This window comes from Falco rusticolus, chromosome 4 (assembly GCF_015220075.1).
Source record: "Falco rusticolus isolate bFalRus1 chromosome 4, bFalRus1.pri, whole genome shotgun sequence".
In the NCBI taxonomy this organism is placed as follows: Eukaryota; Metazoa; Chordata; class Aves; order Falconiformes; family Falconidae; genus Falco; species Falco rusticolus.
This window is the reverse complement of record NC_051190.1, coordinates 7,228,423-7,245,598: the sequence shown is the minus strand read 5'-3', so window position 1 is coordinate 7,245,598 and position 17,176 is coordinate 7,228,423. Positions and strand designations below refer to the sequence as shown.

At 48.4% G+C, this 17,176-nt stretch overlaps 1 protein-coding gene and 1 long non-coding RNA gene across 4 annotated transcripts in view; both read left to right on the top strand.

Annotated features, from left to right (window-relative positions):
• Window positions 1-4,961, top strand: part of POC1A (POC1 centriolar protein A) — a 59,549-nt gene extending 54,588 nt beyond the window's left edge. For all 3 annotated transcript variants that reach the window (XM_037384909.1, XM_037384908.1, XM_037384910.1), the window contains one exon: window positions 4,671-4,961. In XM_037384909.1, coding sequence (XP_037240806.1) covers window positions 4,671-4,769 — 99 coding nt within the window. In that variant the 3' untranslated portion in view covers window positions 4,770-4,961. The remainder of the gene's footprint in view (window positions 1-4,670) is intronic.
• Window positions 4,962-7,723: 2,762 nt separating this feature from the next.
• Window positions 7,724-11,791, top strand: LOC119146748. Its single transcript, XR_005103819.1, has 2 exons — window positions 7,724-8,296; window positions 8,991-11,791. It is a non-coding gene; the product is annotated as an uncharacterized LOC119146748 (long non-coding RNA).
• The last annotated feature ends 5,385 nt before the right edge of the window (window positions 11,792-17,176 follow it).

Here is a 17,176-nt window from a genome sequence, read left to right as displayed (position 1 = left end):
GGACTGTATTTGGTGGGTGTTGGAGGTACCATGTTAGTGATCTGCATACAGTAACTAGGACCTTTTCTTGTCCGTATTACTGGCTTTAACTGGTGCATCTGAAGGTTGGCAGCTGTACTTCTTTCTTGCAAGGCTGTTTTTGCTTTCCCATATAGCGCCACCAGGTCTCCTCAATGCTGTGCAGCCATCTGTGGTCCAGGTGTCATAATTTGTGCCCTAGAGGTACACAGGTACCTCTGAACCCGCTCATTAGCACTTGCTGAGAGACCCTTGGATGCTAAGGCAGCATATTTGTGATGCAGTTTACTTGCTGTACTTCTTGGCCATGTTTGGGACTGACATGGGTTCTGAAATTACTATTTTGGGGGAAAATCATAAGAAGTTATAGCAGGGCATTTAGCTCTTTGAAAACAAACCAGTGTTGGCGTTGTTTGTTACAGAGGGCAGAGCTCTTAAGTGTGCAGCTTGAGGTCAAACTTGACAAGTCTTATTCTGCAAATCCATGGGCCATCTGTAGTCTTCACTGTAGCTCTTGAAAGGCATCCTAAGTCTCTCTTTGTACTAACACAGTGGACTAGGAAAGCTGAGTGCACAGAAACTTCTAAACTTCTGCATTTCTTGCGTATACTTTTTCAGGTGCGTTTTTTGTTAAATTGAAAAGAAAATGCTGTCTTCATAAATTAACATGTCAGATTGGAAAGAGAAATCCAAAGAGGTAGAAGTAAAGTTTTTTCTTGGGCTACTTGGTATGTTAGTGCTCTGCAAAATCTTTTTTAACATATGCTTAGTAAAAATGGGGGAGCAAACCTTTAAGAATCTTCTTTACTTAAGTAAAGCTAGGAAGCTACTTCTGCCTCCTTCAAGATAATGGAAAAGAGGGATTATATGTTATGAAATGATGATGGGAATAGGAGTGCAGGTGTAATACTTCGCCTGCACATGGCTAAAAGCTCATCTTCTTTGCAGTTGGTGTGCAGGCTTGTCCATTGTAGGCTCAGCCCAGTTGTTGTTACCTGATGTGAGTAACTGTTGTATCAATACATCTTTTTTCGGGCATCCCACAGGTACTGCGGATCAACCGGAGCAGTGTTACACCCCCCATGGTGGTGTGTGTGCTACCTCAGTCAAAGCCAGTGTGAGTGGCACACTGAAAACCCACATGCTGGCAGGGCAGGAGCTGCAGCTTTTTGTTTGCAGAGCTCTCCCTTAGCAGGGTGAGCCTAACGTTGTTCCCGTGCTCTTGCCTGCCTTGCCCCCGCTCCAGGTTAAGTACTGCTTTAGGTACTGAGGAGCTTTTTGTCTAGGTGGGTGTCTCGGCCGGGGCTTCCACCACCACTCCAGAGGGTTGCTGATGGCCTCCTGCTTGCTCGCTCTGGCCTGGGCTTTTCAGGTTTCCTTTGGCAGTTGTAGAACTGGTTTCTGTTGGCATTCAGTTAGCACCTGGTTCCCTTATCTAGTCCTCAGAAGAGGCAGGACAGATTGCCCCCCCAGGGCCACTGCAAAAGCCTCGACCTTGCGGCTAGAGGTTCTTAAATTGTCTCAGCTACTTAACCAGACAGGGAAATGTATAACAGGGACTAAGGGAAATATATTGATGAAGGCATCTTGGAACAGCGTCACAAATTGCTATTATTTGGGTTGAGGGAGTGAAAATAACGTGGAGGAATAGCATAGGGGGCTTGTCATCAAGACTATTGGGTGCTTCAGTTCAGGTGTCCTGGGGGAGGATGGAGCTGAATATTCCCTAGAACTTAAAAAGTAAATAGGAGGCAACTTACTTTCTTCTACATAGTTTCTTTTTCATGTTTCCAAAGAGAAGAGCAGTTTTTTTCTAGGCTAAGTCTGCGAAGATGAATGAAGACAAATGTTGCAGGAAGCGTTGGTAGGAGTGATTTAAGTAAGTTTTTTTTTGTGTGAAAAATTCCATATTCTGTTCTGGTGTCCATAGTGATGCTCAGGATATTACTGTAATGTCAGAAATACTCCTTTTAAAAAAAAAAAAAAAAAAGAAAAAGATTTTTCTTCTCATTTAAGCCTAAGCTGTTACCCTTCTGCTGATCTGAGCCAGGACTTTAATAAATTATCCAGCATTTACTCCCCGGTGCGTAATGGAGACATGTGCTGTGCTTCTGACACAACAGGAAGCCCAGATCCTGCCACAGAGAAACAGCTCCAGTGCAAGCCTGGCTCCAGTGAATCCTCGCTGAATCAAGCTTAATTTTTGGTTCGTTATCTTCTGAAAAGCAATAGCAAAAACATACAGGAGTTGAATGGACGCAATTTAATTTGCCTACCGACAAGGACTTGCTTTATAAATAGTAACATGGAAATATTGTAAAACTGTCAGCTGCTAATAAAAGGAGCTTTTCTTTTGTGTCTAAGTTACAATATAGCACTAAGAGCAGCTGGGCAGTATTTGTGCTTTCCCTTACCTTCCTAGGATGTCAGATGCCCTGTGTATTTTGGGCATCATACACTCAAGTCTAAATGGACTGTAGTCATCAGTTCCTACTTTGGACTTCCTGGATTTCGCTTCTGACTGCTACTTTTCCACTTTTAGTTTCCAAAAAATACTCACTATGAGTTTTCTGCTTATACTTACAAGCAATTTCCATTCCAATAAACATTTTCCTTACAGCTTTTTCACAAATCCAGCGCTTTCTGAAATCTGCTTTACTTGCGCTTAGTCTTACAGTGCTGTGTGTAATGGCAGGATTGTGGTGGCAGTAAATCTTGGGATATAGGAACCACAAGTAATCTGGGGCTTTGCTTCTAACAGGGCAGTGTGACCAGGACATTAGTTCAGTTGATTATCTTTCTAAAGGAAATTTGATGCAATGTTTCACACACACAGAGAGACCCTTTTTCGAACAGTCTTGAGTTACTAGTTCTTTTTCAAATGGAAAAGCCAGGATCCCTACTGCTTTTCATTCTCTGTCTGGCTGTTTGCAGGATAGGATCTTTGCTGTAACCCCCTGGTAGACATTCAGCCTGCTGTGTTCTGCCCTGAGTAGCTTTACTCCTGACTTCTGTAGGACAGCCACTAGGCAATAGCATGGCTGGATAAGAAAAAGATGAAATCCTCCCCCTCTCCTCTCTCCTTTGAATAGACGGGAGGGCTCCTGCTGGCTCCAGGACATGTGGGACATCACCTGCCAGCTCCACAACTTTTCTTCTGCTTCTCTGTGTACTGCAGTTTTTGTGCCTCAGAGGGGTGGCAATAGAGGAGGAAAAAACTTAAATGAAGCTAATGCTGTAGCCCACAGGAATATTTAAGCAGTGCAGGGTTTTTTCTTTCAGGTGAAGCTTTCTACAGTTGCAGCAATGCTGCATTAGGCAGCAGGAGTTAGCACTTCTGCCTTGTCACAGGTCAGTGGTACATGTGAAGCAGAAATAAGCTTTGAACAGAAGGAAAACTAGGGTGCATTATATTCTGACGTTGTGGATGCACAGTCTTGCAAGATGGCTTTGCCATGGTGCTTGGTGTTGTTTTTACTATTTCTTGCTTTCTCCCCCTGCCACCCATTCGTCTCATTCCCTGAATCATTTTATGGGAGACTTTTCCTAGTCTCAAGTGGCCTTAGCCAAGCTATTTCCTCTCTTTGTGCTTTCGTTTCCCCAGCTGTAAAATGGGGATAATGAGACCTGCTTTCTTTTGTCAGGCACTTAGAGATGTGCTTACGAAATGTGCTATTAAAAGGCTTTCTATGTATAACTTCTATACAAACAGCAGTTGTCCGAGTTTATTTGAATTACTTTATTAAAGTCCAAGGATCCGAGCATCCTTTGTTTTTAACACAGGAAGTTATTTATGCAGTAAAAATGCTCAAAATGTGAAGCTATTGATTGTTGCTGATAAGTTTATGGATATTAAAGCATTAAATCATCACCGCCTATTATCAGCTGTTCTGGTGTCTTTGGAAGCTGAAAGCAGTTGTGCATAGCCAGGTCCCTTGATTACCTTGGAGTGATCAATAAAAGGTTTTCAGCAGAAGCTTTTATTGCCACGTGGTTAAAATGTTCTTCCTGTGCATCCTGTACATGATGACTTCAGCTTGAGGAGAGAGATGTAACACTCCTTTGTGGGGTAACTGGATTACACAAAAATATTCAGGCGTTATGGTGAGGGTAGATGCTGCCACTTTGGGTTTCAGTTCCACTCCATCACCTCTTGCACTGTCTTGTGCTGGGAGGGTTTTCTTGCTTGTCATCATGCTTGTCCAGCAAGTTTTGTGTGTTTTAATTGCATCAAACCAATGGCACTCAGGGAAAGGAGGAAAGAATCAGAAACAGCGAGGCAATATCAAAGCTAAAACTGGGCAAAACTGTTCCAGACTTCTGTCTCTCGTTAGCAGAACAGTGTCTGGTGGCTCATGAACATGGAAGGACGGAACCTGTCCGTGAAAGGAAACGCAGAGCCTGGTTTGAAAGCACTGAGTGCTGGAACAGGTGATCAGTGTTGTCTGCAGGAAAGCTTCATGCCTGGCAGCTTCTGCTCCTCTCTGAAGTTGTGTGGGGCTCTGCCCTGTTGAAATGCTGATAAGTGGAGTTACAGCCCTGAAATACCTCAAAATACTCCTGTGAATTAGCATTTTATTACACCATTGAGACTACAGTACGTAGCTTGTCTTGGTGAGCAGCTCAACAGCAGCTTTCGTTTTATTTTGCAGACTGTTGCTATCCTGGAACAGAGGCTGACGCTCACTGAAGACAAGCTGAAGGAATGTCTTGAGAATCAGCAGAAAATCATTCAGAACAAAAAGAGCTGATTTCCTGGGAGAGGATGGGAGCCGAAGGCGCTGGGAGGTTTGAGGTTGTTTGTGTTCCTGACAGACTGTGTGTGACTTGCTTTAACCATTTTGAGCACAAGCTGTTTTTCAATTGCAATGTACAGTTATTTTATGTGTAAATAAGCCTTGTTGATTTACTAAAATAAAAGGAATATTTTATTCATAAGTGTGGATAATGATTGTGATCTCCTGTGTTTTCCAGAGATATAGCAGCAAGCGTGTCATCTGACTGCTAACTGGGAAGGTTGGATCTCTACTGCCTTTGGTGCTGCTGAGTTAGTTGTAAAATATTTAAGCATCTTGGAGTTGCCAAACGTCTGGCACAAGCTGTGTTAGGCTTGTTGCTGAGGTATGTGCTGGCCGTAGGTGACAAGCAAAGAACTCCCATGATATTTTGGGCAGTGGGAGTTCACCTCTGTTCTCAGACCACAGCGAGCAGGTGAGGTCCCAGCACAGCCAGCACCTGGAGAAGGGTCTGCCTCACCCGAGTCCCAGCTGGTGCCTGGCAGATCTGACAAAGCAGTTCAGACCCTGCGTGGTGTTTGTGCAGAGGTGATTGAATACGATGGTGGGATTTATCCTGCTCCCTTGTGCAATGTGTGAAAAACAATTGCTTAGGTTGCTTGAGGCTGGGAGAGAGGCCCTGGTGGGTCAGCTGCAGGGTGGATTCCAAGCGGATTTTACTTTGTCTTTGTCTGCTTCTTAAATAAAAGGCAGGGTAGAGGGAGAGGAAAGGCAACCAAGCAGCAGAGCATTTGCTCCATCGTGGAAATTCCCTCTTCTCGCACCAGACTGCCTTTAATTTTTGGTCATTTTGCAGATGTTTTCACAGTTGAATAGCTCATCACTCACACCTACGCTTTCACCCTGCTCCCCTCATTGCTCCTCCTGACTTTTGCAGTACTTTAGCAGGTGTTCAGTATGTAGCTGCACAAGAATTTGGACTTCTGGGAGATCCTGTTCTCCAGCACCTCTTCTGCTTACACGTACGGAAGGTCTCCTTTCTTGCAATAAACTTATTACCCACATTCCTGGAGAAATGAGCTGTGGGAACTTGAGCACCTCAGGGTTAATGAAACCCTCCTCAACACTGTCTGTCTGACCTCTGCAAGCAGGGAGGCTGGTTCAGTCCCTACTCTTGGTGGTCCCTCCTGCCGCCGCCACCGCTTGCCAGCCTCTCACAGCTTCCAGGGCCCCCTTCTCCAGACGTGCTGTGGGCATTTCAGGTGCTTGCCTGAGTACTGCCTGCAGCCCTTATTTCACATGGGCCTTAGCAGATCTTAAGGCCAGCCCATGTGGGTTTTTTTTCTGGGGTTTTTTGGGTTTTTTTCCACCTGTTTCTATTGCAGCCTGTGGCTGCTGGTACAGTGTCTTGGTGGTGTTAATATTACTCCTCATCCCATCTGGGTGAAGCTGTTTGCATTCCTCTGCCATCACCAGGAAGCTTCTTGTCTCCTTCCCTCCTAGTACTTTTTGCATCTCTAAGAACCCCTTGTTGGCATTATCACAATATTTCGCTCTTTCATTTGCAGGAGGTTGAGAGCTTTCTCATTTCCATGCTTATTCGGTTGATTATAAATCTGAGTTTCTCTGCTTTGCCAAAGACTGTTTGTTTTCTGTTTCCAAGTTCTAAGTCTGATAAATCATTATTTTCTCTTGGATTACACTAATGGAATCAGTTCAGTGATATTCTTCCATGCTCTTGCTATAAGCTTTCAGTGGCTTTTTGCTGAGAGGCTGACGTAATTTTCATTGAAATGAGCTTATGTAGTGATGCGGATGGGTGGGGAGAAGGGGACTCGCAAGTACATGCAGCCAGTTTGCTGGTAGGAGAAGACTGTTCCTGCCCTGATCTGCTGGCACTGAAGTGATGACAAAAATGAGTGGCAAGAGCCTAATTTGTCAACTTGATTTTCAATGTTGTGGACTGGCCTTTGGGGTAGGAGTTGTAAAGGGGAGAAGAAAATTTAAGAGCTGTTCCAACATTCTTCAGTTTTTAAAGCTTTGCTTTAAAAATAACCTTTGCTTCCTTTTAATGTGTAGTTCCTAATGTCCTAGAGACCACAGAAGCCATTTATATATTTTAGGGAGAATGGCAACACAAGTGACTTGGGCACATTCAATATAGATGCTTTTTCTTTTCCAATGTTCTGAGTGAATCCATTTGAAAGATTTAATTGTGCTTCTAAAACAGATGAGATGCTCAGGTGCTGAAGGGCAAGCCATTGAGATGTAGGGTGTTGTAGTTTAACCCCAGCTAGCAGCTAATCCCCACATAGCCACTTGCTCACTCCCTCCTGGCGGGGTGGGGGAGAGAATTGGAAGGGTAATAGTGAGAAAGCTCATGGGTAGAGATAAAGACAGTTTAATAGGTAAAGAAAAAGCTGTGTGTGCGAGCAAAGCCAAACAAGGAATTCATTCCCCACTTCCCATCGCAGGCAGGTGCTCAGCCATCCCCAGGGAAGCAGGGCTCTATCGTGCGTAACAGTGACTTGGGAAGGCAAGTGCCATCACTCCAAATGTCCCCCCTTCCTTCTTCCCTCAGCTTTATATGCTGAGCATGACATCATGTGGTGTGGCATATCCCTTTGGCCAGCTGGGCTCAGCTGTCCCAGCTGTGTCCCCTCCCAGCTCCTTGTGCCCCCCCGCCTCCCCCCTCAGCCTGCTTGCTGCTGGGGTAGGGGTGAGGGGCAGAAAAGGCCTTGACTCTATGTAAGCACTGCTCAGCAACAACTAAATCATCCCTGTGTTATCAATGCTGTTTTCGGCACAAATACCAGCTACTATGAAGAAAATTAACTCTTACCCCACCCAAAAGCAGCACATAGGGAGTTTTCTGGACTCAACTTCTTAAAAGCACTCATTTGATCAATACAGCGTATTGTAGAGGTAACTGAGAGCGGGTGGGTGAGGAGGGTCAGGAGGAAAGGGAATCTAACAGCCTCTGTATGATTTAGGTAGTAAGAAAGGTAATCTGAAGGGAGTTTCTTCTGACAGTACTCCCCATCTCAATCATTTCCTTATCACAAATCTCAGCAACTTGCTCTCTCTTCACTTCTCCTTGCAACCTCTTATCTGGAGTAGAATATCAGAACTTAATGTGTACCAGCACTTGTAAAGGGTGGCTATTGCTTGAGACACAGGTAAGGTGTGGAAAATACGAGATTTAAATCATAATCCTTGTGCTTAAACACTGAGCGATAACCTCAAAAATAAAAAAAATATCTGAGGAGCCCAAATCCTATTGCCTGTCCTGTCCCTAGGCTCCGTGCTTAACTCTCCATGGAGTACCACAGCTGAAAACCAGCGCTGAGGAGAGAGTAGCCGAGTAGCCTCCAGAGTGAGTTAAATCCACTTTTACGCTCATTATTTTTCCGGTTTTTTTACTTGGGAACATCTGCAGCAACTGATTTGTGAACCTGTTAACTCAGAGAGCAGTGGAACAGCCAAGTGAGGAGGAGGATGATGTTTGTACTTCAGCTGACATCGCTTTTGCACTGCGTGATGTATGCCCAACCTTGAAAACCTTGGCGGTTAACTGTGCACGGGGAGGCTACAAAGAGTTAAGGATTTTGTTTTGGATCTCTGAGGCATGCTTTAAGCCAAGTTCTTAAAAAAGTAGTTTAATTTGTTGCCATTACACTTGCCAGACGTATGACCTCACTAAACTTTTAGCAACAGTTCTTTGTGCTGAGATTGGCCCCTGGGGACCCCAGCACTGCTGCAAATGGCTTTTTGGCTGCTATGAGTATGGAGCATGTTAAACATAACTGTGATCTGTGAAAAAGTAAGAATCTTCAAGCCCTACCCCCTTTCCTTCCTGTCTGGGAGCTGGAATTGAACAGATACCACGGCAGAGCTCATAACTGAATAGGCAAAAGCACCAGCACGCTGTGGTATTGACTCTTTTGGCCAGAAAGTGAGATGGCCAGGAGCATCCTCTGCCTACAGGGCCATTACTGGACATGAGCCTGCCAGCTAACTAGAAAATAAAATCCAACTATGATCTAAGTAGCTGGGCTAAAACTAGCCAGCCTCGTGGTACAGATCACTTATTATATAACCTCTTTAAAGAGCTGCTTTTGAACGAAATGTTTTTTTGAAACATGAGTGAGTAGGAGGGGAGGGAAGCGAATCATTTTGCAAAGGTTTGTCACTTGTGACGTGAGAGCAAGGCTGTATTTCTTCTCTTGCTTTTAGAAATGGTTTGTCTCCAAGTGCTTCGCAAATGACATGACCTGATCGGCTGTAGTTTTGGGAATGAAATGCAATGGGAAAGAAGATTCTCTTATTGACGCTCATCTGCATATTTCACCTGGATTTAGTGAGCTCTGGGAAGTTTTACGTGTGTCTCTGGGGAAGCTGGGATCTATTTCTAGCTCTGCAACAGAAGTGCCATCACAGGCAAACATCACTCTTCAATCCCCTGTTCCTTGTCAGGGGAGATGCATATAAATGACTTCCTCTATCGAAGTGCAGGTTCTGTGGGCTCATTAGAGATTTGAATGCAGTGTGGCAGGGAAGAGAGAGGTGGGCTCACTTCCAGAGCACAGGTCTCCAGCATCCTTTACTTTCTTCCCATCTCCTTGTAGCACAGCAGCCAGTGCTGCTGGGGGTGTGCTGAGCACCTTTCTGCTATCAGCAGGAGTGATGGGTGTCGCCTAGGGCTTCAGGTGGAGCTTGAAGTTAACTGGTGTCACTGTGTCACTTCTGAGCAAAGACTGAGGGTATGTGCTGACATCTGTGTTGGGAGAGTGTGCTGTGGGGTGGTTTCTGGCAGGGGATGAGTATCGTGAAAACCTGGGGATGTTCTGGCAGAGGGTAACTCATTGTGGGCTTAGCTGCAGCTCAGACAGGCCAGGTGACCGCTGCCTGAGGCCATGAGTTTGCCATCTGCAAGGAAGTCTTTCCCCAGTGGCTACTCTTAGATTTCTTTATATTCCTTCCAACTCTTCCTCCCTGATAACATAATATAGCTGGAAATGCACCATTTTGTTGTCACAAAACAGTTAGGCTGAATCAGTGCCATGACCCAGTGCCAAAACGCTGTCACCTCTGTTCTCCTTCGCTGTTTCTGCTCCCTGCAGGCATCTTCCATGCAGCTAATAAGTCACTGCCGCCTTCCGGACACCGGTCAAGCTGAGGATACAGTGGTGCTCTGTGTGGCACAAGGATTTTTCTGCAAATGTCTGGTGAGGAGTGCTACAAAGCCTGGCCCTGCTTACTCCAGGAGCTTGCGGCTGCGTGGAGCATGTGCCGTCAGTGGTAGCTGTTCTTTCAGCTGCTGATTGAAAGGGTTAAGCTAAGTAGCTGCCTAGACTGGAGCCTCCTGCATGGCCTCACTTCCCCCTGGGGCAGCTGCGCTTGGCAATGTTTCCATCCCTGTGTTTGCACAGCCCTGCCGAAGGCCAGAGCCAACCTTTGGTGAGCAGATCTCCCAACTGGAGATCTGATCGCTGCTCAGCTGAAACGGGCAGATCTTACGGGCCCTCCCAGCTTGGGAGCGTGTGCCCTGGTGTGGGCATGATGCCATGAGATCCTCCCAGGAGGAGAACCTCCTCGCAGCATGATATGGGCTGGGAAGGATCATTGCTTTTCCCCTTCTGTGAATCTGCTCTGCCATGTGTAGATGCCGTAACAGCAAGAAAGGTTCTGCTGGTCCGTATGGTGCAGCAGGTGCCTTGTGCTACCCAGAGTTACCCAAGATGGTTTTTATCCTATGAAAGTCTAGGTTTATCTTTTTCTTTTTTTTTTCTTTTTTGCTTCCCGCATTCCTTCCAGTTACTCAGTTTCTCCAAAAGGCTGTGGTTGCATCAAAGGACGTTGTTCCTTTTGTCCTGGGGGCAGGAGATGTTGCATTCTACATCAGTGTCTTCTCATGCTTCTTGCTGCCTGTTGGGCTTGCTAGGTAAGAGCTTTCCCGGGAGTTAGGGGTGAAGACTTTTGCTTTTGGCGCTTGTTCCTTGTGAGCATCAGTCAGTACAACCAAGGCAGAGGTACTTGTGCTTTTGCAGAAGCTCCTGACTGCTCAGTTTTCCTGTGCGAAACATTGGAGCAGAAGCACATGACGTCGCTACTGACAACTGGTGGCCCACAAACCAGTATAGTTGAAAATTTCATCTGGCTTAATTGCAGATCCTTGGAGAGACTCTGGGAGTGGGAGGGCAAGCTTTGGTTTTGCAGCTTTCCTTCTGCAGCATGTCATCCTATTTTGTGTCTATCTATGGTGGTGGTAGAGTTTAAGAAATCCTTCCCCAAAGCAGCATCAAACTGGGTCAGTGCAGTGAGGTCAAGATGGTGTTTGGATTCTACTTTTGAGGTCATATGGAAAGATGGCACTCGGAGAAGCTTTGCAAAGCAAGGCTGTAACAAGCTGCTCCTCCACTTGCTCTTTCTTCGTTTCTGTCACTGTCCGTGTTGGGCTGCAGGCGAAGTCCCTGTTAACAGGATGGTGCTTTCTTATGTGGAGGTGGAGCAAGGCAAAGGGCCGCAGTGGAAATGACGGTGTTCAGTGGGAAGTGACTTAGCCCAGGCTTCAGGTCCAAGAGCGCGGGTGGGAAACAGCGTGGCCTGGCTCTTTTCTTGCTGCTGATGCTGCCCAGGGAAGGTGCTCTCAAATCCCCCTGCTCATTGGGTGCCTCCCCTGTCATGCTCTGCAGCAGCAGTGGCACAGCTGGAAAGCAGCTGGCTAAAACAAAATTGTAGGATGCAGGGGATGTACTGAGCAAAAGCTCTCGGGATGATGCTCCAGCAGCGGAGACTAAAATCCTGCACATGTGATGGAGTGATTTGGGAGAGGTACAGCTGCCTTGCCATGGAGCTGTTCTCTTCTTTAAGGACTTGGTCTTCAGTATGCTGATATGACAAGGCAAGCTTCAAGCCTGGAGGTTTGTGGAGCAAAACCCCTCAAGGTGACCCATTTGAATATGGCCGTACCCATGTGTTGTTAAGTTGATTAACAAATAACTTTAATGACACTTGATCTTTTGCGTAAAGATCAATGCGTGCCTGCTGGGTTGTTTTTTTTTGTAGCTCCTGTTTGTTTCCTAAGGGACAGATTATTTGACCTGTGTATTTGCATGATGTATTTCTTTCCTTTGCTCTATTATTTATGAAATCAATAGATCTCAAAAAGGAACATTTGCCGCAAAGTGTCTGGAGCAAGGTGTGCTGGAGGAGAATGCAAAAACGTGCCTGCTAGCATGGCCTTTCCCATCAGCCGAGTGTCTTTACCAGAGAGGGGGAGAGGAGCTCACCTGAGCACAAAGGGGTGGTTTGTCCATGAAAACACCTTGACAGCAGCCCAGGTGATGGGGGGCAAAAGCAGAAATTCTTGCCTGAGTACCTGCAGATCACGCAGTGAAGCAGGGGCGGGAATAAGGGTGGGCCATGGGATCAGTCTTCTAAATTTGGCAGCCCAGGTGGGAAAGGGGAGGTACGATCCAGGCTGTGTGCTGTGGAGGCGGCTGAAATTTTTTAGATACCTTTAACCAGGGCTGTGTTTGGCGTTGAGCAGGCTCAGTTGGCTCTGGAGACTTTGCAGCAGTCCATGGGGCTGCTTCATCTCAATTTTAGAGGGCAGATCTGTTGCTCCTGTGCATCACCCTGCACCAGGTGGTACGAAGCTATCCTTTGTCCATGCCAAGACAGTCCAGACTGTTGTTTACTAATGCACCTGCAACAGCCCAGGTTTTTGCCTGCCAAGGTGCCACGTGTTCCTTTGCTTCTAGGGTCCCACACTCCAACTGGTCTGCTGCTTTCTGAGCTGTGGCCTTGCCAGCCTTCCCGTGCAGACAGGAAAAGTCAAATTCTGTGTGTAAGGAGGCAGCAGCAAGCAGTCTCAGCTGACCCAGCCAGCAGGGATATACCTTGTAGCCATGTTTTGCAAGAAATGCCAGAAATGTCTGAGGTGTGCCCAGGAGCATCCCGAGTTTGCCTTCTCTATCTGCATCCATGCAAGCTGGAGAAGGGACCTCAGCCTTCAGCCTGGCTCAGGTACAGTCACGAGCTGGTGTGCACCAAGAGCCGCCTATTACCCATGCTCTGCTGGCTCCAGGCATTAGTACACCAGCACTGACATCGCTTTTTCAGAGGAACCAAAGCCACCAGAAGAACCAGCTTCTGAGCCAGCTGATGTAGTGCCTGCCTTTGATATCAGCTGGGGATGTGGGCAGAGGCATCTCCTGCAAGCAGTGGAGCTGGGTAAAGAGAAAGAGCTTATTCCCCGCTTGCTGCTCCTTTGTTTTTCCTCTTGCAAGTGAGTGTCTGCTCCCTTCAAGTCAAAGGGCAGCTGCTAGTCTGGCTCCCACAGGTTGGAGCCCAGATGCCTGCAGAGTAAGTCCCCAGAGCTCGAGTGGGGACTGGGGGCTGCAGGGGTGGCCTTGGAAGGGGAGAAGACTTGTGGAAAAAACAAGGAGGAGGACCAAGGGGAGATTGGGGATAAACTGCCTTTTGCTGCCACCAGGCAATAAATTAGGTAACATGAGTACCAGGCAGTAAACCAGTCTGTTCATGCATGGGGAGGGAAGGGGGGTGGTATGGGGAGCACAGCCCTGCGGGGCAGGGGGCAGGGGCTGCTCTGCACACATGGGTCCCGCTCCCGGAGGACAGAGAGCCGTCCTGTGCTGCTGTACTTGCTTGTGGAGTCGGGTGCCAGCAGCTGGGTGAAGCCCTGGCTCCCTGCTGCTCCCCGCTGTGGGATTTCTCTGTGACAGCATCTCAGGATGGAGGCAGGATCTGTGCCGACAGCCCCTCTGGCACCTGCCCTCTCCAGCCCGAATCCTGCTTGGAGTTACCTCCATCACCCCCCGGTGCTGCGAGAGGCAGCAGCTGGCAGGGAAGCTCCGTGCTGCCTAACTCAGCGATGGGTTCGCTGTTCCCAGGCGGTGGGTGAGGGCATGGCCACAGCACCCAGCCCTGCTGTGGCCCCCTTGCAGCACGCCTGGGGCGATTGTGCCGCCCCGTCAATTTGCTGCCTCGAGCAACTGCCTGCTTTGTGCCAAGGGCCACCCTTGCCGCCCACTTCAAGTGACATTTTAACATGGTGGTACTTGGCTTGAGCGAGATTTAGAGCTTGGGATTGGTGCCAAGTCCTTCCCTGCACCAGGAATCGGCTTCTTTGCTACAAAAAACAGCCGAACGAGTCCCTGTCTCTGCTCCCTCTCCCGTTCCCACCCCTCCGACAGCGACGGGCCCGTCGTTCCCCTGCGGCCGGCGGGTTTCCCTGCGCTCCCTGCCCTGCAGCTCGACGGTGCATCTCGGAGGCTACATTCTTTGCTGCAATTCCCCTGCTCTCCTGCCTCTCCTTACTGTGTGCTGCCTTTGTTTGCCAGCTCTTAGAGGAGAAGCAAAGATGAAAGAGAGCAGAGCTGGTTATATTTAATAGCAATGAAAACTGGCGTGGTGATTGGGGGCCATTTTCCTTCCCTCTCCCACCTATTGAGTTGGGAGGCAGCTTTGAAACCGCACGCGGTCGTCTCGCCAGGACTGCGCCGGGCTCCACCACGGCAGCGGAGGGGAAGGGAAAGCCAGTGGTGTACTTCGTGTCCATCCGTGTTATCTGTGGTTTCCAGCCTGTCCCTGGTAGGAAAGTAGCTTTTTTCCCCCATCTTTTAAATGAAAAGCCCCTTTGCCCCCTTCATCTAGTGCATGCTGCCCTGGCCGAAAGTGGCCAAGTGCCTTTTAGATGCAAATATATGTTAATTTACAGTGATGGGAAAGGAGCAGCAGGAAGCTGAATGAAGGTCAGCTAAAGCCATCTTTCTTTAACCCACCCCAGCATTTCACAGGCTTGCTCGGAGAGCTGTGGGGCCAGCGGTCCCTCATCCTGCAACGAGCTACTCTGGCTGCCTTCTTGGGGTGCCAGGCTTTGAAAGAGGCATCGCACCCCAACGTTGCTGCTGCTGCTCAGGTGATGCTGGAGAAGGTTGCTGGAGGTGGAGATGTGCCAAAATGCCAGTTGGTAGGTACCTGGCAGATCCCACAAAAACTACTCCCCATCTCGAAGATTGCCATGAAATGGACCCCGTGGCACATAAGGTGTTCGGAGAGCTCAGCGGCTGAGCAAGTGACAAAGGGACTGTGACTGTGGTCCCACCAGCAGAGCCAGCGTGTCTGTCTGTCTCTTTTCAGCGGAGTGAGTGGCAAGGCAGTGTGACCACAGAGCCCAGGGGTAAGAGCATGCTGTGGCCTTGGCAGGAACCTCTTTAAAAGCATGAGTGTGATTCTTAGCTCAGTATTTATTTAACGTCCCCTCCTCAAGCTAAGCCATGATTTACGCATGGGGACAACTGCTACACTCAGTCCCCTTCTTTTCCTTTGTCCAAAGACATGCTGGCCTCCCTTGCCTCTCGCCACGCCAGCGCCTCTGCCAGCAAGGAGGGGACAGAGCTCAGGCGGGAGCTGAGAGCCCCGTCACTGCTGAAAGATCCCTAACAGGCCAGAAGGAGTGAGACAGCTCTCGGCAAGGCACTTGTTGGCCAGTAGACTTCCATCCTCTAGGTTTCCTAGGTGGCTGCTAACACAAAGCTTCAGGCCAGAGCGGTGGGAGGCTTTCCCTTCCCTAGGGGATTCATGTGCTGGGCAGCGCAGGAGTGTGTCCTGTTCCCTGGTGGTCTGTTGTGGGGCGGAAGGAGGCGATAAAGCAGGGCATGGGTGAGAGCCTGCTTGTCCCTGCTGCGATCCGGCTGTGGTAGCGGGTTATGCTTGCTTTGAAGCTCATCCTCGTCTTCGTGCTAGGGGCTGTGCTAGTCTGGAATGGAAGTTGACGGGTCCCCCAGAGAGGTCACCATCTGCCTTGAGACAGGAGACTGATAGATTTGCACAGCAAGGTGGGGACGATGGCGGTGGGTGACCCTGTCACAAGGGCTGACCCTTGGGAAGCAGCAGGTTCATTGTCCCCAAGATGAAGCGGTGGCTCGGTTACAGTGTGCTGGAGGCGATGTCAAACTTCCCACCCCCCTGCACCAAATGCTGCTCAGTGCAAGTGGCTTCCCCCAGCCCCTGCAGCCGGAGCGCAGGATTTGGCAGTGAACCCGCTTTATTCCTGGCACGTGGCGTATTTACCTCTCCGCTGTGGCAGCCTGCAACCTGCCTCCATCCTGAAACCCTCCTGCCTGCACAGGCCGGCACGAGACTTTACTGCTGGATGGGGGATGCTGGATCCAGGTCCACCTCCTCCCCACGTATCTCTGCTTTCCCCGAGGCACAGGTCACCCCAGGGCTTTTGGCAAACTGGGATGGTAGAGAGCTGTAGCCTGTATCGGCCGCTCCTTTTCTTAGTATTCCTTTGTCTTTTTCCTTTTGTCACTAAACCATCCTTGTTTTCATCCAGTGAGAAATTTTATGTGATTTAACTACTCAGTGAAAAATTTTTCCCTTCCTCTTGCTCACTTGCAGGCTGCATGGAAATTGTTCTTAAAACTTTTTACATCAATTCATCTGAAGTCGATTCCTTGGCAATGTAAGCAAGACTGCTGTAGTCCATCCACATCTATCTTGACCATTTTACCTAATAACTCTTGAAATCTCCGATGTTATTTAAAACTAGCCTCTGCACCTAAATTAAAGGGGTTTTGCAAGGGATTTAACCCTTTGCCTTCCCTTCCCGGTCTCACAGAGTGATTAGTGAATTCCCAGCTGGCTGCCCAGGAGCTTTCCCTCAGCGGAGGGTGGATCGGGTACCTCTGTGGAGATTGTGTGAGGTGGGGCTGGGGCCAGATGCTTGGGAGGCCCCTTCCGAGGTTATCAGCTTTGGTGAGGAGTCCAAATGCAAAACACATGTGCACAGAAAAACAGCATTGAAATCGCTTTTGACTTAAACACAGCATCTTTGCAACCATTTATAGGACTGTTGTGCTGGAGAGACTTTAATGCCTCCTTTCCTCTGAGCCACGACACTTCCCTTTTTCCTGAGCTTTTTCTTTCCTTGGGTTTGCATCCTGGCTGGACATAAAGCTGCTCTGTGGCCTTGCAGGTTAAGTTGCATGTTGTCCCTGCAGCTGGTCATGTTCGAATGTGTCCCATCACATCTAAGCAACAGATGGGTTGGTGGTGGACCTGTGCAAAGTGTGGGAGATGGTGTTTCAAGGAAGCTTTGTGTGGGGTTGCGTTCAATTATGTGGGTTTTGTTCTCATGCTGTGCAGGGATGAAGTCCATCCAGCTGGTATAGCTCGTCGATGGGCAACTGTGTCTCAGAATGATGACATGGGCTTGGAAACCTCTCGTCACCCTTTAGTGTGACAGCCAGGTAATGCCAGGGAAATGATGTCAGGAATGCTAAGGAAAGCAAGAGATGTGAAAACTTGAGCAGCATGGTCACAGCCCGCCAAGCAGTTGGCAGCTCAGCAGGGTCTGATGGGCCAACTGATTTTTCTTTGCTCCTGCG